The sequence below is a fragment of the Fusarium musae genome, chromosome 2 (genome assembly GCF_019915245.1).
Source record: "Fusarium musae strain F31 chromosome 2, whole genome shotgun sequence".
In the NCBI taxonomy this organism is placed as follows: domain Eukaryota; kingdom Fungi; phylum Ascomycota; class Sordariomycetes; order Hypocreales; family Nectriaceae; genus Fusarium; species Fusarium musae.
Genome location: NC_058388.1, coordinates 3,241,857 through 3,265,050, shown reverse-complemented (window position 1 = coordinate 3,265,050; position 23,194 = coordinate 3,241,857). Strand labels below are relative to the sequence as shown.

General features: G+C 49.3%; 5 protein-coding genes across 5 annotated transcripts; 1 reads left to right on the top strand and 4 right to left on the bottom strand.

Moving 5' to 3' along the window:
• Window positions 1–131: 131 nt before the first annotated feature.
• Window positions 132–1,305, bottom strand: J7337_002902 (uncharacterized protein; the record flags this gene model as incomplete). The annotated part of the gene is made up of 2 exons (XM_044820628.1): window positions 132–1,147; window positions 1,203–1,305. 2 exons carry the CDS (start codon window positions 1,303–1,305, stop codon window positions 132–134), a joined length of 1,119 nt encoding a protein of 372 aa, XP_044684928.1.
• A 1,695-nt stretch (window positions 1,306–3,000) lies between these two features.
• On the bottom strand, window positions 3,001–4,485 carry J7337_002901 (uncharacterized protein; the record flags this gene model as incomplete). The annotated part of the gene is made up of 2 exons (XM_044820627.1): window positions 3,001–3,772; window positions 3,920–4,485. 2 exons carry the CDS (start codon window positions 4,483–4,485, stop codon window positions 3,001–3,003), a joined length of 1,338 nt encoding a protein of 445 aa, XP_044684927.1.
• A 1,049-nt stretch (window positions 4,486–5,534) lies between these two features.
• Window positions 5,535–7,883, bottom strand: J7337_002900 (uncharacterized protein; the record flags this gene model as incomplete). Its single annotated transcript, XM_044820626.1, has 5 exons — window positions 5,535–5,977; window positions 6,028–6,397; window positions 6,463–7,055; window positions 7,111–7,678; window positions 7,842–7,883. The coding sequence occupies 5 exons, from the start codon at window positions 7,881–7,883 to the stop codon at window positions 5,535–5,537; spliced, it is 2,016 nt and encodes a 671-aa protein (XP_044684926.1).
• A 1,771-nt stretch (window positions 7,884–9,654) lies between these two features.
• J7337_002899 (uncharacterized protein) lies at window positions 9,655–13,260 on the bottom strand (the record flags this gene model as incomplete). Its single annotated transcript, XM_044820625.1, has 5 exons — window positions 9,655–10,963; window positions 11,014–12,470; window positions 12,520–12,903; window positions 12,962–13,077; window positions 13,197–13,260. The coding sequence occupies 5 exons, from the start codon at window positions 13,258–13,260 to the stop codon at window positions 9,655–9,657; spliced, it is 3,330 nt and encodes a 1,109-aa protein (XP_044684925.1).
• A 4,075-nt stretch (window positions 13,261–17,335) lies between these two features.
• J7337_002898 (uncharacterized protein) lies at window positions 17,336–21,523 on the top strand (the record flags this gene model as incomplete). Its single annotated transcript, XM_044820624.1, has 3 exons — window positions 17,336–19,894; window positions 19,945–20,526; window positions 20,585–21,523. The coding sequence occupies 3 exons, from the start codon at window positions 17,336–17,338 to the stop codon at window positions 21,521–21,523; spliced, it is 4,080 nt and encodes a 1,359-aa protein (XP_044684924.1).
• Between the last annotated feature and the right edge of the window lie 1,671 nt (window positions 21,524–23,194).

Below are 23,194 nucleotides of genomic sequence, written 5' to 3'. Positions count from 1 at the left end.
GATACTATTAACTAACCACTAAAAGGGTATATCTCACTACATTACCAAAGCTCAAAGCTTCTTACATCATCATCATCATCATCATCATCATAACCATAACCTTGCCAGGTCTAACCTGACACTTAACACGATCAGTTGTCATCATACATCTTCATCAAACCAGCCTTGATATTCGTCATCTGACTCCTGTGCATTCGTTCACGGTTCTCGAGTGCAGTAATACGCTCTTGCATGGCAGCAATTTTGTCATCCTTGATCTTGAGGCTTGACCGCGCAGAGTCACGGCCGAGAACAATGCCCTTGGTGCGACGTGCTGCAGCTTCCAGGATACTCTGTACAGATGACAAAACGCTATCGTCAATTTGTTGGCCTCTCAAAAGATTCATGACTTCGTCCGTCACATCGTAGCTCGTTTCCGGAGGGCTACTTGCAGGAGGTCCTTGCGTTCCACATGGAGTCTTTGAAGGTGTCGTGGTGGCCGACAGAGTCGTAGATGACATCGAGGGAGTATCTTCAAAGGAGACCTGCTTCTGTCTCTTGGATTCGCTGGTGGGAAACAGCGTACGCGATACAGAAGGAGTTGGCATCCCTGGGAATGAGCGGGTAGTGGTGGGAGTGGTAAAACGGCTCTGGGCGGCCTTCTCGGCGCTCTTGTCCGCAATAGCAGCCATCTGCCGCTCTTCATCCGAGGCAATATCGCTGAACTCGTCTTCATCTTGCTCGAAAACGTCGCGCCGTCTCTTGGTAGGTCCACGAGTGGGTGTCTCAACAGCTGCAGTAGGCGGAGAGGGCAGCTTTGAATGGTCGGCAATTTCTGCTTGGTTTCTGATCGATTTGGGCATTCGAGTATTAGCATCCGAATCCTCGCCGGATTCTGTGCTGTCGGCAGAATTATCGTCGCTCTGACGCCGACTCGGAGTCACTTGGTAGCCATACGACACAAGTGATTGCTGTGTCATGGGTGGAGGTTCAGATTTAGAGGCTTCGCTACCTCTTCGGGAACCCCTCAGCCCCGACTCGCGTACCTTGGCCTCGTCCCTCCAGAGGAAGAAATTGCAATCATCGCACTTCCAGAAAAGTTTGCCGTTGTTCGGTCCAGACTTCTTCACCTCACGGAGTGTGGCTTTCTGGCGGGGTTCACAGTTACCTTGAGAGATGTCAGAGTTCAGATCAATTATGAGGCGGGAAAAGTTGTCACTTACACCACCAGTGTCCATCGCTATAACGGCCCTTGGGCATGCGCTTCTTCTGCGACCGCGGCGTCTGAGGGTCTCTTCGACTCTTCGACCTTGGTGTTGACACCATGATGAAGGTGGAGTTGGCGTAGCAACTAACTAGACTAGATCTGTAGACGGATGAAAATGAGACGGCACGGCAACCACAATGATGATCTCGTTTCGTCTTCAAAAAGTCAAATGATGTCAATGAGAATACGCCCTGCGCCAAAGCGGGAGCTACCGTTGAAGTATGTGTATAGTATCCGTAGTCGTTCGTACCTTGTGAGCTCATGCGGGGTGCAAATGCAAGCGATTAACATTGAGACAGAGCTGAGGTTAATCGTAATGTGAGAGGCTGGTTTGATAGGCGACCGGGAGTTGAACCAACCACCAACCACCAACCACCTCGTTGCATAGTAGCTGAGCAATGCTTCTGCTCATTCCCAGCAATTTCATAAATATATAAAATCTTGGTTCATCCAAAAGGCTTAGTAGTAATTTGATTTGTACTCATTTGAAATGAGCCTGAACAAAGTCGGGATACTTGACTGGGCTTGGTCCCTTGTTCGGACAGTCCTTACACTGACAGACTGACCTAGTCACCATCGATGAAGACTATACGGGATCGGCTGTTAGTTCTTAATGATGAACTCATCACAGAGGATTGAAAGTCATAGTCTGTCTTTATCTGCTGATGCTAGGTAATCTACCTAGAAGTACTACCGTTTCTCAACCTAGGTGCTATGAGAAAGGTCACGTGACTGCTCATGTCCAATCCTCGCCTGATTTTGCCATACGATCTCATACCTCAACTGAATATGGTCCCGCCTGAACTCATCACTACATACTTCAGTTCATCGATTGCTTAACCCATCCGACTCTCAACAGAATATACCTAGACTGTAATTACACATCAGTCTGAAGAAGCCAGGTCTTGGTCACATTCAATGGCTTCTCGCATGTCCTTCCAGTCCGGGCGCTTTGTGGCTTCGGCCTCAAGACTTAGTCCTTTCACCTCCTCTTCTCTGGCTTCTCGAAGCAGCCGTTTCTATTCTTCACAACCGCCAAAGCCCCGTCGTAATGACGAGGTCAAGTTCTGGCCTTTCGTAGTCGTCATTTTGGTGGGAACTGGAGGCTATGTTGCCCTTGCCAATCAACGCAATGGTAAGCTACGCTTGTTTATGTGCCCATTCTCAGTATTCACTCTCGAAAGATTGTGCAATGATAGTGCCATTCCTGCCATGAAAACTTTGTCTACTCTAATTTGCGTTGCATTGTGATGCTGCTCACAGATTCAATAACTGTGAAGATATCACTAACTGTTTCATAGGACGGATACACAACCCAGATCCTCACAAAAAGTTCACGTCATCATTCTAATGTCTCCGTTCTGTTGTTTCAAAAGGCCACGGCAGTCAATAAAATATGTACAATATAATAACAAAACGCCCCTTACACGCCTCCTTCACACAATACTCGCTCTGTGTTTAACATGCATTCAATGTTTGTTCTATTTTGAAGAAGAGTGCCATGACACCATCTTCGCCTAAATGCTGGGAAGGTAGAAGACCAATATGCTCATGAAACCGGCTACGCCATTCGCATTAGCAACCCTTCGTTCGCTGGATTCCCTCTCTCATATGCCCAACGATGTATTAACACAAAGCAGGTATAACAATGCCCCCTATTCCCAGAAAAAAAGCCCCCTCATTTTTCTTCCCCACGACTGCTCTAGTCTTGTTTTTAGTCATGTCCCGGCATATCCTTCTCTGCTTTGCCTCGTCTAGTCGTCATCTTCTGTCCTCTCCCGGGGCTCCCTAGGTTCGCGGGGTTCGCGAGGCTCCCGGTTTTGGTTCTGTCGGCGTCTACCACCATCTTGGTTTCCGCTAACGCCGGCGTTGGCGACCTTGCGCTCCAACTCTTGGATCTCACGCTCCTTCTGTGCCTTGGCGTTGGCCTGCTCCTGGCGCAAAACGCCCAGAACGTTCTGCAGGGTTGTCCTCCAGTGGTCAACCCTGTTGGCCAGCTCCTGGTACTGCTTCTGGCCAAAGACGCGGTATGTGACCTTGTGAACAAGGAATTTCTGGCGTTGCTGGGAAAGCTTGCCCTCAACAAGTCCGGCACGGATCACGTCAATGGCCCACATCTCGATCTCGGTCTCGGGAATCTGGAGAGCCTTGGTGATCTTGGAGTACTCGATCTCGCGGCTAGGGGTGGAGGCAGCCAAGCTGGAGAAAGTCAGGAGGCGCATCTTGCGGTGAAGCTTCTCGTGGTCGAGCTTCTCCTTCTCAACCCAGCCCTGGTGCTCGTCGTTGAAGTCGTTGTAATCCTCCAGATCCTGCTCAGCAAAGATATCGAGGAGTTGCGAGTAGACAGGGTGTGAGTCGCTTAGGGCCTGGACGCTTGGAATTCCCCGCAAGTCTTGAAACAGGAAGTGGTTATTGGAAGTGAGTGCCTTCTTGACGGCACGAAGAGATAGTCGCTGGGCCTCCTCGGAGGAGATGGCATCGCCGTCGAATGTTCGGAGAGCCTTTACGACGTACTCGTAGGCTTGTCTATCAGATTTTTAGCAGGTTGTTCAGCAGTTGAACCATACAGGTGCAATAAGTGTCTGCAGACATTCCCAGGAATTGTTCCAGGCTAAATCCCAAGTCGCCAGCAGCAACACTCGCGCACACTGTACACATAATAGAACAACTTACTGCTCCTCACCAGCCTCAATGGCAACCTCGGCAACCTCCTCATAAATCTTTCGCTGGAAATCGGCGTCGGTGCCCCACGTAGCAAGCCATTCGGGTAGCTTATCGAGATATGTGCGCAGACTCTCAAACATTCCGTGGGTTCTCAGGAACTTGAGAATTTCCATGAAGACGCGAGCGCGGACGGGGTCGGCGGGGTCGAGCAGGTTAAAGACAGTGGTCAGGGCGTTAAGTGACAGGCCGGCGCCGTGGACTGGAGAGTTGAGGAGAGGCTTGGCAAAAGTAGTGCAGAGAGTGGGCAAGAACTTCTTGGGGTCGGAGGACATCAGGACAAGATGGGTCATGAGGTTAGAAGCGGCGGTATACTCCTTCTCGGGGACAGTGTTGAGGGCTCCAGAGGCCGAGACTAGTTTGGAAATGACCTCTTCTTGAGAAGGGGGCTTCTCCTGGCTCAGAAGCTGCTTGGCATCCTCAGCCTTAAGGTAGTCGGCCATCTCGGCAGCGAGATCCTCGAAAGATCCATCGACAAAGACCAGAGTGGGCTGGCCGACAGTCTTGGTTTCGGCCATGTTTGCTGCCTTTGACTCCCTCGCGGGAATGGTAGTTCGATATAGAGATTTCGGTCGCGGTGATGGTCGAGTGACTCGTTCCGGCTTGGGCGGTGCGGACGAGGATAGAGCAACAGGGAAAGAAGCGAACTCCGGGGACGCGCGGGGGGACGATCTCGAGGCGTTTGTAAGGTCGACAAGCGGATAAATGTGAAGTTTCTCGTCCCAGACGAATAGCCCTCTGTGGTGGGGCCTTGAACCCCGCCAGATAGGTTTTCTCCAACCTGGTATGTGTGGGCGCTAAGCGATAAATCACGTGAAGATAAGAACCGCCTTGGTGTAAGTTGAATGTGGTTGAATGGTCCATCAGTCTCAGCTCTCGACAATTTTATCTTGAACAAGCCTTGTAGCTATGGTAAATTCAAACTATTAAGGATTTCCATGCTCTCCTGAATCGACTTCTAGCTGTTTCATGCTCGGCATGATAATGGATTGTCATCTCAACCTCTAATCGTGGCTCCAGTTTGTTGCTTACCAGGAGGATTAAGAGAGGAATAAGAGAAGAAATTGAAAACAATCTGTACCCGGAAAAGTCTTCCGATTCTCAGACCTTGATTATCCTGCCACAGTACATATCTTAGACTACATTAGTGTCGCAATTTTGCTGCAAGACCAGGAAAGTCGTGCTACCATTTGTTCCACTTAGCCATATCTCAAGTCAGGGGTTTAACACTTCACAATATAGAAGTGCTACTCGAAACTCTTTCAGCAGGCATTAAAAAACAATCAAGACTTTTCGGACGCTTTCAAGTTACTACTGGCTGATGAGCAGCCCTTCTCAACATATCCATCCCCTTTCCTCTGTGATTCAAGATGTATGCAAGCGAAGAAACAAACCAGAAAGAACAACATCCAATACAAGACACCAGATGATCCCATGTACCGTCTCTATAGAGGATACTCCTTCAAACAATCAATATCGAATACCAACTCAATGATAGTAACACCAGAACAAAGCCAATTACTCCCAGATCCCGCATACTCAACTCTAACATTCCAAACCCACTGATTTATCGCTTGGCCTTGTTCGCCTTGATCTTCTCGCCATTATCACCTATTGGGTAAATGCTCGAATCATCATCCGCGAATAATTCTTGGTCGCCCTTACCTCCCATCTCAATAAATTCGTCTGGTGCCCGTTGAGCGGCAGGGTCAGACTCCTTTGCCACATTGGTAACACGACCTTTGTTCTTTGAGAACACCTTCACAGGGTTCTTGTCCTTGCCAACTTCAAGCTGAGCAGTGACCTGCACAGTGTTGAGAGAGGCCAGCAAGGTTCGCTCACGAGCAGGGGCTCTTCGGTTGACCTCCAGGCCTGCAATGCCTCCGACGAGACCACCAGTGCTGTCATTTACACCCGGGCTACTCTGTGTGAGCCACGGATGTTGCAGGCACTGGTCAATCGTGAATCTCTTCTCAGGATCAACGATCAACATAGAGTCAATGAGGTCGACTGTGCATTGTTAGCAACTGTATAATAGCCTCGGTATGATATTCACTTACGTGCTGGGTCTCCGACGGAGTCCCAATAAGGGGAAGGGTAGTCGAAACGGCCACTCTTAATCTGCTGGGACAGGGTGAAGGGGAAGTCGCGCGAGTAAAGCTCATCGGAGAAAGGTGGGAAACCACACAAGCAAATGTAAAGCACAACTCCCAAAGACCAGACATCAACTGCCTTTGTGTACTTGCGCTGCTTGGAGTCTGCAAGGATCTCAGGCGCAACATAGCTGGGCGTTCCACATAGTGTAGTTGTGAAAGACTCTTCTCCAATAATTTTGGCCAGGCCAAAGTCAGCAAGCTTTACATGCAGATTCTTATCGACCAGCAGAATATTTTCAGGCTTGATATCTCGGTGCACAATGTTACGTTCATGCTGAACAGGCACGGTTAGCACTGGAGCGTCCTTGTAGGACGTGCAAGGGGAATGCCATGACTTACCAAGTACTTGATACCCTGGAAGAGCTGCACAAATAACTTCCTTGACTCATCTTCGCTGAGCTTCTGCTTCATCACAATGTAGTTGAAAAGTTCTCCCTCTGGTGCTAACTCGAGCACCAAGTATACGCGATCACGTTCGTTGAAGGTGTCCTTTAGGCAGAGAACGTTCGGGTGACTAACCCCCATCAATACGCCGATTTCCTGCTGCAAGCCCTCCGTCTTTGAGCGATCCTCCACGCCAGGGTGCTTCGTGAAAATCTTGACTGCAAAGCGCTGACCAGTGGCCTTCTCAACGCATAGATAAACCTCGGCAAAATGACCCTTTCCAAGCTTCTCTAAAAGAGTGTACTGTTGGAGAAAAGCGCTTGTCTGTCGACTCTGGGGGTAGCGGAAGACAAAACGCGCCTTGCCGTGGACAGCAATCTCGTCTTGCTCCTCAAGTTCGCGGCGCTGATTTCGGCCCACGATGGCTTCGTTGACGTACGTCCCGTTGCTCGACAGATCCTCAACAATTGCGACAGTATCGTTACCTTTATTTTCGGTGAAAATAAGGCAATGGCGGTTCGACACAATACCGTCGTTAACAACAATGTCTGTTGGTAAGTTAGCTATTGCCATCAACGGACGCCAGATCATTCTAAAACTAACCACACTCGGGATGTCGTCCAATCAGATAGCCACCAGAAGAGACGCCCTTCTCCTTCTTCTTCTCGAAGGCCTCTTCATCTTTCATCGCAGCGGACTTGCCGTTCTCGTTGGTGTGATGTTTGTTATCCTGCTTGGCGGAATCGGCCACTGTGTCTGGTAGGGGGCATGCGCTTCGTTTCTTCAGGACAATCGGCTTATCACCGTACTTCGGATCAAGTGGAACGAGATATCCCCAGACGCCTTCGCGAATTTCGTCTTCGATGTCGTCGGAGATGGCAGGGTGGCGATCAACGAACTGACTGAGCGGCTGAGTGTCTTGAGGTGGTGACGATAGCGCTTGGCCTTGAGAATATGTGTCCTCAGTCTTCTTGGGAGTTATCTCGTGTTGCTTCTGTCCCGGGGGGGTCGCGGTTGGCTCTTTGTTGAGCTCGTTGGAGTCATCGGTAAGATGTGTGAGAGGTGATGGCAGATGCTGCTTGTTGACAATTGGGGTCTTGTCTGGATCAGCCTCGAGGCGCTCAGCTCGGCGAGGTTTCTTGGTCTCAGTCTCATCATCTGGCAACGAGCCCTGCGATGCGAAGCAAGTTAGTAACTGTAGGTGATAGATGGCGCGACACGAGATGGAACGACAGGCGCGAGAAGAGTTCCGAGAACGTCGACATTTTGTCCACCAACAGAATAGACCGTGAATCTTTTCTTCAGAAACGCCAGAGAGAAGGGGATGGACTAACGCGCGGGCGCTTCAATTGGCTCTTCTCGGGTTGCGGAGCCATGGCGATGGCCAGGAAGAGTGAGTATTTGTACGTGAAGCCAAGCCAAGGAGGAGCCGGGTGAAATGGTTCACGATGAGGTGGTACAAGTCTTCAACCAGGAATAAAGGATGCTGGTCAGTGGGGGGCTATCGATGAACAGTGATGCCTTGAGTGAGTGTAAGGATATGTAAGAAAAAGATTATGGACAGGAGGGAGTTGGAAGCGAACCAGGGCGTGAATTGAGCCTGGACCAAGAAAAGGTTATGGTGGTACTCTCTTGACGGGGAGATGGTGGAGGGTGCCTAGAGCTAAGGTAAGCTAAGGTACCTGAGTGCGACAACTGCCTAGAAGTGGTACATTAGCACCTTTTGATTCGATCCGATCCAAGCCACTTCTAGCAGCCCCCGAGTACCTGAGATGCAAGATGCGATGGATGGGTCGATTCGGGTTCAGTTGAGTCACAGTCGAGCCGAGTCGAGTCTCAGCAGCGCTTCGATCAAAACTGAGCTCCCTCGAAATATATGCCAGCAGTTATAGGTTATTTTATCTGGTCGGAATAGTTCAGTCATGAAGTGCTCACTTGGTCGACGCAGGCGAGAGAGTCACGCTTATGGCCATATTCGCCTCGTGAAATTGTCCATGACAGCATCGGTCGCCTTGTCTCTCAACTGTATTGTAAATGGGCAGGTGGGTCCACAAACGCCAAAAATTCCACTGAAGAATGGATCTCGGCTTGACGTTCCAGTGGAGTAAAGCCACCGCTACCACCGCTAGAACTGCTGCAATATGATGCCTTGCAGGTAGGTCTGAAGCTTTCATCCGATTCCTCCAAGCTGTCAGTGGAGATGACGGGACATAACGGTTTGGAGGTATACCGAGATCGAGATATCAGCCCATGCATGCTTAACCACCAGATGATCCAATACTGTATCTTCCTTAAGTCAATAGGATAGGCACGCACATATTACGCCCATCCACCCACTGTCAACCCCATGGCCCGGTCTTATTGCTTCGCATCGTCATCCGCCGGTTTCAAGTCACGTTGTCTGTCAGGATGAGACATTCGCCTGCCCACACGACGCCTGTTCCTAGCCTCGTCCGTCACGAGCGTCATGAAGAGCCACCACGTTCTAACCTGCTCGACCATGGCTTTTAAATAGCACTGCTCTCTATAGATAGGTCACTCTGCAAGTTAAAATAGTAGATGTAGCAACAGAGTGGGCTTAGAGACCGCCCTGACAGTCGGATCTCTACTGCAGACTTGCATGTACAGGTCACGGCATTTTCAGCAGCAAATGTTGGCTTCAACTCGACATTACCATTATTCAATATCACCAAGCCTATCTCTTTCCATAAAGTAAGCAAAGCTAAGGTAAGCAACAGCAATGACAACCTGTCAATAAGGTACCCAATGACCTAGCATGCCCCGTAGTGATGCTCTACACGTTCAATGTGCCACTCTCCTTTCTACCGTTAATCCAAAATAGCATATACTTGTGTCTTTCTCCTCTCCCATATTCTTTCCTAAGTGCCCCGGTCTCCACAATGACTTTCCCATTCGTATGGCATGGACAAAGCCATACGCAACGTAAACGCCAGTAAACTCCCTTGTGCCGCCCTTGTCTTCTGTCAAAATACCTACCATCCTTCATTACCAAATACACTTTGTCGTCCGTTAAATTGGCCCATTGCAGGGGCGAAATCGTTTCCCGATCAGTTTGTGTGTCCGAGGGAGATTGCGAAAGTAGCAACAGGAACTTAAGCCAGCTAGTGGTTCCTACTGTCCCGGTTCCTATCTCTCAGGGATGGGAGATCTGGCTAACCTGCCGCCTGTGCTAACTCGTTTCTGTAACCTGGCTTCTTTCTCTCGCTGAAGCCTCTCGGCTGGGCTCATGTTACTAGGTAGTGAGGGCACTGCATCGATCGATCCCTCGATGACCGTACGACCACGCTTCTGCTCGATGTAGATTTGGGCGAAGCGGCCCAGAGGGAACGCTGGCATAGTTGCAGGAATCTCGGCTCCATTCTGAACCAATAGCTCGGCCACAGGGAACGGCACAGCTTTTGCTTCCGCATCGGTCACCGTGTGGGGAGTTCCCGGTGAGGGAGCTGCTGGATCTGCAGCGGCCAGCGCGAGCCACACAGCATGTGTGCCCCTCATTTTGTCAACTGTGTTGGGATTTGCCTTTAGCGCCAATGCATAGAGTACTTGCTGTATCTCATTCTTCTTAATGGCTGCCAGGAGTGTCTCGTCTGCTGTCCCGTATCGTGACAGCGTGGGCGAAATGGGTTCGACGAACAACCGATCTACATACTTTGATGTGATGAACCGGAGTCGCTGTTCTCGGCTTGCTTGTGCCGTGGGCTTCAGCGACTGATCAAGCTTGGCCTCCCAAATCATGTTGGATACCCGGTTCCCGATGAGCAGTAGAAGTTCGACAATATCAATGGTGAAGGACTTGATGTCTAGCGTCAAAGACCGCACCTTGCTAATATGGGTTCCGAGTGATCGGTGAATGCCACTGCACTCGATGCAAAGAATAATGCCCAGATTGATCGATACCCACTCAACTTTGGATCCTGAACCACAATCGGCACACCACAGGTTGCCTTGATCATTGTCTCGAACCATCTGGAGTACCCTGTCAGGGTTCTCGTCATACCCAGAGCTGGAGGTTCTGACTGCGCTCGGTCGCGCACCCACGGTTATCCTTCGACTCGGTATCCCAGTATTAGCGGTGCTATGATGATTTCCGTGACTCAGCGATTGTGTCTTTCCTGTGAGCACAGAGCCAATATCTCTTCTTAGAGAGGAATCGCCGTTTGATGAGGTCGGCTTCCCTTGGTAGCTGCGTCCTTCCATTGCGCTCTGCAACGCATTGTTTATAGCTGTGATCCAACTATTCATGTCCTCTTCAGAGGTCGCCTGGTACACTCGTTTGAAACTAGGGGTAATGACTTCGAAGCAGAATCGTCTCTCCGCATTACGAGCTTCTCGAACAGATGCCATACGAAGATCGATAGGGTCAATGTGGAGATCAAGTTTCTGCTTCCAATTACTGTACTCTGACAGTTTTCCCTGGTCCAGAACGATCCAGAATCTATAAATCATGTTAGAAAAGGCTTGTCATACCCAGATTAGGAGACGTACTTGTGCCAGCCCTGTTTGTTCAAATTGCGGGGGTCAACATGTCCTCCCGGTCTATTGAGAGCCCACAGAAGGCCTTCCTTTCGATGAGTGACGGCAGATGACATGCTATCTCGCTCCTCAAGGTCCCGAATACCTTTGAACTTGGAGGCAGCTGCAGGGCTTCCAACACCTGTCTGGCCAAGACTGCCTGGAGATCTGGATAACTCCACACCTGATGGAACATTCACCGAACCGACATTGAGCTGAGACCCGGTGCTGTCAGCACGACCCAGATCTGAATCCGAGGTATTGCCTGTATTGCCGTTGGTGGCGGAGCCGATGGGCATATTGCTTGTAGTGCTAGTTTGCTCGGGTTCCTTGTACGGTGTGTTGCTCTTTTCAAGAAGACGTCTCTTTTCCTCACGCTCTCTTCGTTGATACTGATATTCCTTGTCGGCCTCTTGAACCTCATTGGACAAAGCTTCCAATTGGGGTAGAAGAAACTCAATCTTCTTCGCTGCATCCATAAAACCTCGTGTCTGAGCATCAGCGAACCTTGTCAGATGAGACAAAACCTCCTGTTCCTTGCGCCCGCCGTGCAGGTCCTGCATGAAACTAGAGTAGTCAAATCGTTTAAGCTCAAAGTTTCGTCGCTTGTTTTGGTATTTGGAATCGGCCTCCGCAAGCTTCTTCGCCTTAACCGAATCCTGACGCTGTCCCAAATAACGGGACACATATGCATAATAATCTTTGCTTTCCTCCTCGAAGTCTCGTTTTTTCGACTCGGCTTGTTTGATGTCCACTTGGTATAATTTGGTTACTGGTTCAATAATGATCTTCTGTAAGTTATAAGTGTTTTGTCGCTCATACGCTAAGATTTCCCTGGCAATCTTATCGAAGTAATGTGTCAAAGCAGGTTGGACGGCGTTTGCATTGGTTGCTGCAGCTTCTCGCAAAGCATCCACGAATGCGGTGAAAGCATCGTTGGCTTCACTCTGACAAGAATGCGCATGTTCTGCTTTCTTCAGAACTTTCTTCATCTGAGTCCTCATGTTGCCTGTCTTTTGCTCCAGAGCTTTGAGGGTAGCCCGAAAAACGGGACCGTCATCGCTGACCATAGATTCCTCGTTCGGCTTGGGACAGGCTATGTCAACTTTGACAGTCTCTTTGGCCTGTGGGAAGCCTGGTGTAAGGGGCATTTCGGCCGGAGGAATAAGAGGCGAAACAGGCTCGTCTATGATATCCGGAGCGGTGATACGAGAGTCGACTGATTGGGACGAGGCAACGCGAATCTTAGGTGGAGATGCCAGGAGAAAAGGGGGCGAAGGTGAATTTGGATGGCTCAAAGACGCGGGTGTGCCTGAAAAAGCATGAGCAGATGAAGGATAAAGAGCATCTCGAGGGTTAGTACCTGCAACGAAGTAGGAGAAACTAGCTAGCGTGTGCAGTCGGTGAGCTCGAGGGTCATACTCGACAAACTGCGGGTGGTTAGTACGCTTGCATAACGCGAAAGGAGTGGCACAGTACGCTGCACGAGTTCCTCCAGCCGCCACCCTTATCCTCAGTAGGCTTCGGGGACTTCCATTTCCATGTCCATTCGAACGATACTGACGGGCTTCCTCCTGTAGTATAATCGCCGACTAATGCGACGTTGGCATTTCTATGTAGATTTGGGTCGGCATGAAACTCTCTGGTCACCAAGTTCTCGACTTCTTTCAAATTCGAGGCGTAGACGTAGGTAAGGCCCGATATACTGGTATCGATTGGACCGGATGCTGGCTCAGACGAAGTGGTTGGTTGCGCAAACTGCGCCTGGCGCATAACGAATGTAAAGGAAAATATGAGCTCGTCATCGTTGCTGAGCTTGACTAAGAAGTTCGGCGGTGCTGTTGGATTTGAAATATCAGGATCCTGTGGTTAGGTCAGTCACTGACGCCGCAAAGAAAGGTCGCAAACTGTCGCAACATACCTGGACGAACTCTACAGGAGATGTGTCGCCGAGAGGTCTCTGGGCAGAAACTCTAGTCGCAGGAAAGGCATTGGGAACGAAGTTTACAGAAGTGCGCTTCCGTGGGTTTGTAACGACTAAAGAGGATATGCTCACTGCAAAACAGAGTCGGTCAGTTAGAGTAACAAGCCACAACCTCGGCGCAGGCCTCCAGCGAGATCCAAGGGCAAGGCGGGGAAAAGGTATGACAACGTACATCTATTCTGGTCTCTCAAGTAGAGAGCAGGCCCCTCCTCGGGCTTGCTGCTGACGATGCCCATCGTCAAGTAAGTCTGAAGGGCAGCGATGGTCAAGATACGAGGAACGATTACAGTGTCGGCTGGGGACCAGTAACTGGAGCTGTCGGGATCTTTAAAGACGGACTGGAGCGACGAACGAACGAACGCACACTGGGGGGGGCGCACAACGACAGGCGACACTGTGACACCGTGACAGCGAGCTGCTGCAGCCAACAGGCAGAATAGCGCCGGTACGAAAAGTGGTAGCGCGGGGCTCAGGGCGGGACAGGGGAGCCCGTCATCTGGCGCTGAGCCAACCGGAGTGGCCCACTCGCACCTCGATTAGGTGTAGAGCCAGTATCAGACTCGTGTGGCTATTTGCGACCGCTCGTCAATCGGCCGCCAGGAGTCAAGGTCAGATAACTAACGTAGTCGATAAGTTAGTAGATAGGTAGGGAAGTATGTAACTGCTGTTGACTATCGCGTATCCCGCATACAATGAATGCGCCAAAGTCCAAGGCGGCGTACGAATGTGGTGAAGCTATGGGTGCGGGTCAAGTTAGGCAGTTATGAACTCAACTCCTGTCATCAAGAAGCAATAAGATAAAAAGAGCTGTTGCCTGTCGTAGTCGTAATTCTATCAACGACAGGGTGGACATAAACGACAATGTTGAAAGTTGTTGAATATTCGCGATCAAAGAGCCAAGGATGATGAATGGCCGTCTCTGGAAGTGTACACAGTTAGGTAGGAACGAACAAAAGCGGCATGTTAGAGATTTATCTCGAGAAAAGCCCAGCAGGGTACATAGGGGTTGTCAACGAATTCGAAGCGGCTAGGTAGAGCAGCAAAACTGAATTCCATAGGTAGGTAGGTAATATACCCAAGGATTATTAGGAAACCTAAGAGGTTTATCGTTCTTCTTCTCTCGTCGGCTAGGATATTGAACAGAGGAGGGAGTCTCCTCACCTAATGTACCTAATCAAAACCCTTTACCTACCCTACATAATTTACCTAGGGATACATGCCTTACCCACCTATAATAATGACTTTTGAAGTAAGTTGCGTCTTGTTGATGACAGATACGGTGAATTGATCAGCTCTACGGTCTCAGTGTAATACATGCGAGTCACAAAGCGAAGACTGATTCAATTAGAGTGCTGCTACGTACTGGCCACCTACCTGCCAATTCAGTCGTATTTACCAGTACTGTGCAACCGTTACATTCGCTGATTCACTGTATTGTTCCACTCAGGCACTAGATTTTGTCTTTCTGATTGATGCAATCACATAATGCAGGATTGAATATCAGGCACTTCTGTTAACGAGAGATACACGCAAAATTCAACCCTCATGTCATGAGTATTTCCCCTTTTCCTTCTCCGATTGTCGTTATATCATCTACTCACCCACATCATGTTTAGAACCAGATTGAGAGATCGGGAGTCGAATACTAAGAAAAGCAGGAAGCTAGCCTTTAACCGGTCTGAGCCCCTTGTTGTGGTTGGCAACCGGCCACACTAGAGGTAACTCTTGCTTTACTGGGCTGTTTGCTATCTCTAGGTACCTGTATGCTAACTAAGGTAGGTACTATGGAACCCAACCTCCACTATGGAGCCTGTAAAAGACCAAAGCACCATCGAGTGCCAGGCAAGGTACCCGCAGACCCTCCAAAACCAGGCGATGCAGTTACATGCGTCAATTTGAAACACAGCGGCGCTGTTGGTGGGCGCTAGGTTGGGCTCAGGCTGAATTCGAAAGCGTCCAGTTATAGGTGCATTTTGGCGTTGCTGAATGATACTGGACGATCACAGATACATCTTCAGTGAACATTCGATGGGTTGTCTAATCATCTGCTCAAGAGAAGTGATCCCTGCACAAGCAAATTATCGTCTCTCGAGAACTGATCATATCTCAAACCTGTCACACAGTACAGTATCTAACTTAGAGTACCCATCGACTCCAAGAACTTTGTCTGACCCTGGCTCATTTTCGGATACTCTAGACAGGGAACTCTTGCTGCTGATCCCTTCAGCCATCTCCAGACTCCTGCCAGGGCCCTTGTCTTTAGGTGGTTCCTCTACGGCGGGGTTTTGGGTTCTTCAACATCCATCGAACCCTACATACTATGTAGGTACAGTACGTAATAGTACATACCCGGATACCGTATGGAGTAGGTCGATGGCCAATTGCCTGGTGCATGCTCGTCATCCTCCATGAGTCAGGTGGTGATAACCGACAGCCGCACAGCGAGAGATCTAGTGCTTTTTCACATGACAAATGTGCAGATAGATATTGTATGCGGACACTGATAGCACAACTCTGACACACCTACTCTATGAACGAGGTACAACACGCAACACAAGATATCGATCTCCGCAACCTCGTGAGCCACCTCAACGAAAATGGGATGTATTCAAGACACGAGATTCTTACACATGATCACAACCCGAAGCTTCCAAGTACCTTACTTAGTTGATGCTGCTACTTGACTTGGGTACCCAGTCTTCGGTTCATGTTTTTAGATAGTGGCTCAGCCCTTCGTCAGCGCTCTGTAGACATTGGATGTGTGATGACTGCATTTGGGGTGATGCTCAATTTATGTTAACACCTGAGGTAGTCATATAGCAGTCAGAGTCGAGGACAGTCAATCCTTCGACAGCCAGGTGCCCAGTCAACGTCCAGGACACATCACCCAGTGCAATATAAGTACACCAAACATCGACAACTGACTTGGGTACAATCAAGTGCCCCAACTTTTATATCTTTGTACAAGAAAAACCTCCGAGGTACCGTGGGGACATATTACATCTAGAATAAGATATTGATAAAAGTATCAAATTATTAAGGAGCCAATACAAAATGATAGATTGGTTCTGGCTATTATCGAAACAAATCATGACCAATGGCAAGATATTAGTGTGAACCATGAAGATGCCAAGCAAAAGAGATAAAGATGGGACTATGAAAGGAAAACTTATTTTTATCTAAATGTGTTCATGCAGCGATTGCATTCAATTCCTAAGCGACCACTGGTGCCCTGGGTATGGAGAATTTCATTTGCAGACATTGGATCCAATGTGTCCCGCCTTCATGCCATGATTACACGAAGAAACCCATGAACTGCAGAATGCCATGATGGAATTGAATTCCTAGCGATTATACATATAAGCGCCCAAACACGCCGTTGTTTATCATTGGATAGGATCAAACTAGCGCTCCTCAGGGTCCTACGGCGATGCCATTAGCGGGCTAGCGGTGCAAGGACGTGTCCCGGCCATGTTCCTCAGCCCATGGGCTGGCTGAATGGATGACGTCTCGCCCCATTCCTTGGGCTGGGAGACTCTTATTTTGGGCTGGACCTTGTAGTCTTGGGTCCCATGTTAGGCTTTGTGTCAACAGTGAGCGACGATTAGAGGGGACGGAAGGCTAATTGTATTGGATGGGATGGTGCAGGCTCTTTAATGCTTCCTTTATGCTTCAATCGATGGCCATCACTCTCTCTCAGCTAATCAGATACCTATGCTACCACAAACAAAAGGTTATGTGATCTGTCGTTACTGTGTTCCCCGTCTTGTTTCATCCTTGTCTCTTTGACCTCTTGAAGCACTGCGACCGGGGCGGCTCTGACCTCCAGCTCCATCCTGGACCATCATCACTTCACCGTACCGTCAATCTTTAATCCATCAACTATCCTAGGCTGGAGCAGACACATATCGACTTACAGTCGAAACAAAGCAAACAAACCACTTTGCTCCACAACTACAAGGAACAGGATCCAAATTTTGACATTCCATCTAAACTCACCGCACATCTATCTATGCATTGCTCTTTGGCTATCCAGATTTGATAGCCCAGATAGATATCTTGGACCCTTCGCTCCTTTTCTCCCTTGTCGCGCACGTTCGCCCAATCCTCCAACTCACCATCAGCATCCACCTTTGCTGAGCACATCTCACGTTTTGACCGATACCCAGTGTCATGAGCTGGGGCGCGTAAAATAGACCATTTTCTTAGGTATCATCTCGCGTCCCGAGCAATCTCCATCCTCACTTTGTAGGTCCTTGCACTTGTCATTGCCATACCGCTGTCACTGTCGCCTCCCCTCGATCGTCCACAATGTCGTCAGAGTCCCGACGCTCCTACAATCCAGGCCGTCGGATGGGCAGCAGCAGAGATCTTGGTCGAGCTCGCGCAGCTTCCAGGGCCCAAGCAATTGTCGTCGAACATGATGAAGCCCGCAGCTTCGCTCTCCGATCCGCTTATCTACACTACCTCCTTCAGCCCAAGGCCAAACGAAAGCAATATGTTCCAGCTCCAAAGCAACCCGTCCGAACTCACACCAGCGTCGGCGCACTCGTCCAAGAATTTACCTCCGGCTCTTCTTCAAGCTTCAAGCTACCTCACAACTTTACAAGTGCTCTACTCGAACGTTGCGGCGGCGTGCTGAGGGGTAGCGAACGCCTCCCAGGTTATAATGATGCTGCTGTTAAGCGAAGCTTTGCAGAAGCTTACACTACATTCTCTGAAAGGAACTTCCGCAAAACCATCGACAAGGAGAGGAAGCTTGAGCCGCTCATACTCATGTTTTACACGTCTACCACCAAGGCCGCTCAGAAAGGTGCCGCTCCTGATGACGATTCCTGGAAGCTTATTCCTGACCGACATCTTGCTCTCTTTGTTCGCCTGATTGCCACTATTCTTCGGGACCAGGGCCACGATCGCGATAAGACTGAACTCATGTCCAAGCTGAGTGTTCTCGAGAAGAAGCTCCTGACAAATGATCAAAACTTGGTTGGCGGTGGATCTGACGGCGCTGGAACGACGATCGAGGTCGTCGTACCTTTGAGTTATGATGTCAAGGACATGCCCTTGGTTCAGCAGGTGGTCAGGATCTTCGGACTGAGTCTTTCGGAGGCACAAGCCGAGATCAACGAGAACAAAGGAGTGTGGACAGAAGAGGCTGCACTGAAGGATCTCAAGTCGTACCAGCACAGGCTAAATTCAGACATGCCCGGTGCCCTGAGGAGTGATGACTTTGATCTTGATGAGGCCTTTCAGGAGTGGAAGAAAGCCGAGTCTCCTCATCTGTCCCAGATGATGCTTGATATTTTGACTGCCAAACCTCAGCTTGCCAAGACATCGAGCAGCAACATCGACAAAGGCTTCTCCAGTAGGCCCCAATCTACATACAGCGATCCAGCGTTTGATGCTTCAATGGGCTTTGATCCAGCTATCAATCTCGCTTCTCTGAACATTGGTGGTGATTCTAGTATCCGAACAGTCGAGGAGAATATTTACACCTTTGTCCCTCCAGACCCCAGAGCCTTCTTCAAGTACATTCTTAAACATGCTATGACCTTTGACCAGATCAATAGCGACCCTGACCTTGACTACCAACCCTTATCAAAACAATCCATGGACCTTTTGACTGAATTGTGCGTGAGATGGAGAGTGCCCCAATGCTCCAGGCTCATCACTCTACTTGAGGTTGCATCACGCAACTACCTTGATCGGGAGTTGCTCCCCGAGGAGCTGGATGCTGTTTTCGATTTTGTCAAAACACCACTGCCAGAAGTCAAGAAGCCTCCTCACATATCAAACTACTCGACTCCCCTATCTGAGATCGACCCTAGCCGCTGGACGGTGCATGACTTTGCCGTCTATCAACACACTCTGAATACCCTTCATGAGACACTGCTCCGTGACCTTTATGATAGGATGGAACAGTGCTATGATACGAAACCACCCCAAATCGGCGTCGTCCAGTACATCTTGGACAATCACATCTTCAGCGACCCATGTTTCTCTCCTAGACCTGAGGCTGCTGAAGAGTTCTCTCAACACCTCAGCCAGCGTCTCCACGATCAGGCTCAAGAGGCTTATCGCCAGTATATGGAAAAAGAGATATCAGCTGACCGGAATGACTGGGATTTTGCCAATGTGGTCAAGTTAGGCAAAACAGTCATCAAGCTATGTGAGAGGATCAACAAACGCTATAATAAGAATCCCGAGATTATGGGCGTAAATCCATTCCAGATCTTGGTCGAAGAAGTGTTCCCTCGGTTCGAAGAGGACGCAAACGCCATCATTGAGTCCATCCTGGAGATGGCTCAAGAGACTGGCACTGAACTCGACATACAAGATGGCTTCGAACTGTACAGAGAGTTGGTTGCAATCCGCCGCATCCACAACGATTCTCTACCTGATCGGCCATTTGCTTTCAATGTCGAGGACCTTTTGGTCGATTTTGTGTGGCGATGGGTTCGTGCAGCCGAAAGCAGAGTCGAGGAGTACGTTGAGCAAGCAGTCAAGCAGGATCAGTTCCAAGTACGCACTGAGAACCCGGAGGATATCCCACGGGATTCGGAGAGGCACAGTGTTTCTATCATGGACATATTCATGTTGTTCAATCAGACTCTTGATACTGTCTTTAACCTCAACTGGGGCAACGATGAACATCACGCCAGATTCATGACATCCCTCTCGAAGGCATTTGCCGCAGGTATTGGCAAATACTGCGAACTTGTTGATCAAAAATTCGCGAAAGAGATGGACCGTCCTTCAGCTGAGGAGTTGGCGGCACAGACCCAGACTACTCAAGAGAAATGGATGAGATATGCGAAGGATGCCTGGAACAATAAAGATCGGGTCGAGCCTTTCCAATTTTACTCAGAGGTAATCACTCGGTATGAGATGCTCTTTATGAATACTGCTAACGCTAACAGTCCTTTGTCAAACTGAACAATATCGAATATGCCATGCAGGAGCTTGACAAGTTAGAACGGACTATGGATCCCGATGCTTGCGCTGCACTGCTAGAAAGAATTGACGGACCCAAGAAAAAGACCCGTCGACCTAATAAATACACCTTCACGATCAAAGTTGTTGAGGCGGAGGATCTCAAGGCGTGTGATGCCAACGGCTACAGTGATCCTTACGTGGTATTTGGCGACGAATACCAGAAGAGACTGCACAAAACACGGATCATTCAGAGGAGTCTTAACCCGCGTTGGGACGAGACATTCGACATCACAGTCCAGGGCCCAGTCAACATGATCGCAACCATTTGGGACTATGATACTTTCGGCGACCATGACTATGTTGGACGCACGTCACTCAAACTCGATCCCGTTCATTTCAGCGACTATTTGCCGCGCGAGTTCTGGTTGGACCTAGACTCCCAAGGTCGACTACTTATAAGAGTTAGCATGGAGGGCGAGAGAGACGATATTCAGTTTCATTTCGGAAAGGCCTTTCGCCATTTGAAGCGCACTGAGAGAGATATGGTCCGCAAGGTCACGGATAAGGTAAGGATCCGACTCTTGTACAAACGTGACCGAAAAACACATCACTGACAATGAATAGCTCACTTCTCAGATCAATCACACATTGTCTTTAGAGACTCTGAGACATCTGCTCGGTACTGGCGGTATTGGCGCGTCGGTAACAAGTCTCTGGAAAAAGCGAGCTTCAACAGTGCCGACTGCAACTCCAGCGCAAGTTGAAGCGGCTCTTGCACCCCTGTTTGCATACTTTGACGAGAACTTTGCTATCATGAAACAGACATTGACAAAGGCCACCATGGATGCTGTCATGGCACGACTCTGGAAGGAGGTCTTGATGGTGATTGAAAATCTATTAGTGCCACCTCTGTCTGAAAAGCCTTCCCAACAGCGACCCCTTACACGTAAGGAGTTGGATATTGTCTACCACTGGCTGGACTTGCTTTTCCAATTCTTCAATGCCAGAGACGATTCAGGAGAGCAGCTAGGTGTTCCAGCAGAGACCCTCAAGTCGCCTAAGTGGCACGAGCTGGCATCGCTGAACTTCTTCTATTTCGAGGATACTAATAGTCTCATACGCGAGTCGGAAAGAATGGCAGCTGCAACAACAGAACGCGCACGCCTGGCTCTCCAGCAGCAGAACTCACAGAGTAACCGCCTGTCAGCTCCGGCTGCTCTCGGAGCCTCGCTGGGCGGCGCAGGGTCGTTCGCAAGCATGGGTACCATCAGGCGTGGCAAGAGTATTATGATGAGTCGTAATCTGGGCACTATGCGAAAGGCCAAGGAGGCCAAGCGCCGCGAAGCGCAAGCTGATCCGAGCGACGATATGATCTTACGCATCCTCCGTATGCGGCCAGAAGCAGCGCACTATCTCAAGGACCGACATCGTCAGAAGGAGAGACAGGCTGCCACAGCTGCTGCGGCGCTGATTGTCAAGAATAGTGTAACGCAAGGTTGGAACTCGTCTGCGGGCCCTGCTTTCAGTGGTAACTTTGGGCGTAACAACTTACCGAGGCGATGAAGAGTGGCAGAAGGCAAGAGGGGGGATCATGGACACAATTCTCGGTGATACAACGGACATCACTGGTGTGGTTTGGAAGGCCTGCGAAGGTTTTTATGATGTAGGTTGGTTTGTATTTTTGTTGATATGTACCTATCTATCCGGCAGGAAGACAACGCATCAGATACCCATATTCGTGTGTGCAGGAAGTTGCTTTCTTAGTTAATTATACATGGATGTTTTTTCTCTGATCGGTAACTATTGGGCTATAGAATAAGTAGACGTGTTGGTTGCAGTCTGAAATTCTCAGCGGTTCAGTGTGGTGGTAGTGCTGCTGTGAATCTCGCATGATTGTCTGAATACGAGACAGTTTATTTGAGAGCAACTCCATATGTGCAATTGGGGTCACCCACGTTGAGACTCAGTGCACTTGACATAGCAGAAGTAACCGAAAACTTAAGCAAGATGAATAAAAAGACCAGTGGTAAGCTTCTAGGCACTCATTCAATGTCGAAGGTCGCTTGTTCCTCAACATCTTATGTATACTGACCTACGCTACCCTACATCTGGATACAGCGTTCGATGTAGTCGCAGGATAGTGGCTTAACCTGATGCAAGCAAGCATGAAATTCAGCCTAATGTTGTGAGCACAACCCAACGGCGATCAATGCTTGTTGCCGATCTCCGAGTTGGCTAAGATCAGGAGTGGAACAAGATGGAAACATGGTCAATCGCAAACCAGCAACGTCTAACAAAACAACAATCCTTTAACCTGTGCTATCTATGTCTTTGATCTTCGAGACATGCAAGAAGCAACATACCATGTGCGCCTCGGCCAAGCAAAAGTGGCGCGTAACACACTGTGACCATACCTGCATTGGTTTAATTCAGGGTCAAGTTGTCTTGGAGAGGAGGTTTTGAGGCCGTTTGGCTGCATCCCACAAAGACGCCTCCCGCGTAAACGAAGCCGGGGATAGATATGGGTTCCCCAGCACGCAAGCACGAATCAGGGCGGCTTTGTCACCGATACCGAGATCCAACTCAGATACATAGTACATAATAGTTAGCAATGGTCCACGTCTTGTCCGCACCGAGCAAAGGTGGACCAAGACTGCAACAAACAGCCCTGGAGGCAAAGGGATACGGGCTAGACGGGCCACAGCAGAATACTGGTAGTTACAGGGAGTAGACTAACCGTTTAAAATGGATGCAAGCTAAGACTAGCTCGGTGGTCTGCTGGACCCTGCTCACAGAGAACAACGGCCGCCGAGGTGGGAAAAGTGACAGCATTTTCAGGGTCCTTTTTGAGGGTCCAATTCAACTCCACTGAAGTTGAGCCGGCTTGTCCGTCAAACACAACCTAGGGCGGAGCACTTGGTCAATCCGTTGTCCATTGTTTGTAGAAAGGGCAAAGCAAAAAGGGAGAGGAGAAGTCATTATCACTTTTGTTCATAGTTATTGACTGACCTCTGACCTGGTTGGCACGAGCGAGTGCGATATGTAATTTGGCAATGCAGTTAGTTGTGTGTCGTCGTGCTGCATTGAGCCCCTGCTTGATAAAATTCGGGACGATGATCTCTCATGGACCGACGGTTTCAACAGAACAGGGCATTTGGAATTAGGTAGGGTGTTTTCTGGAGGAGGAGACCAACACATGTCTAGAAACTCCTAGTACATTATATCTGTACATTC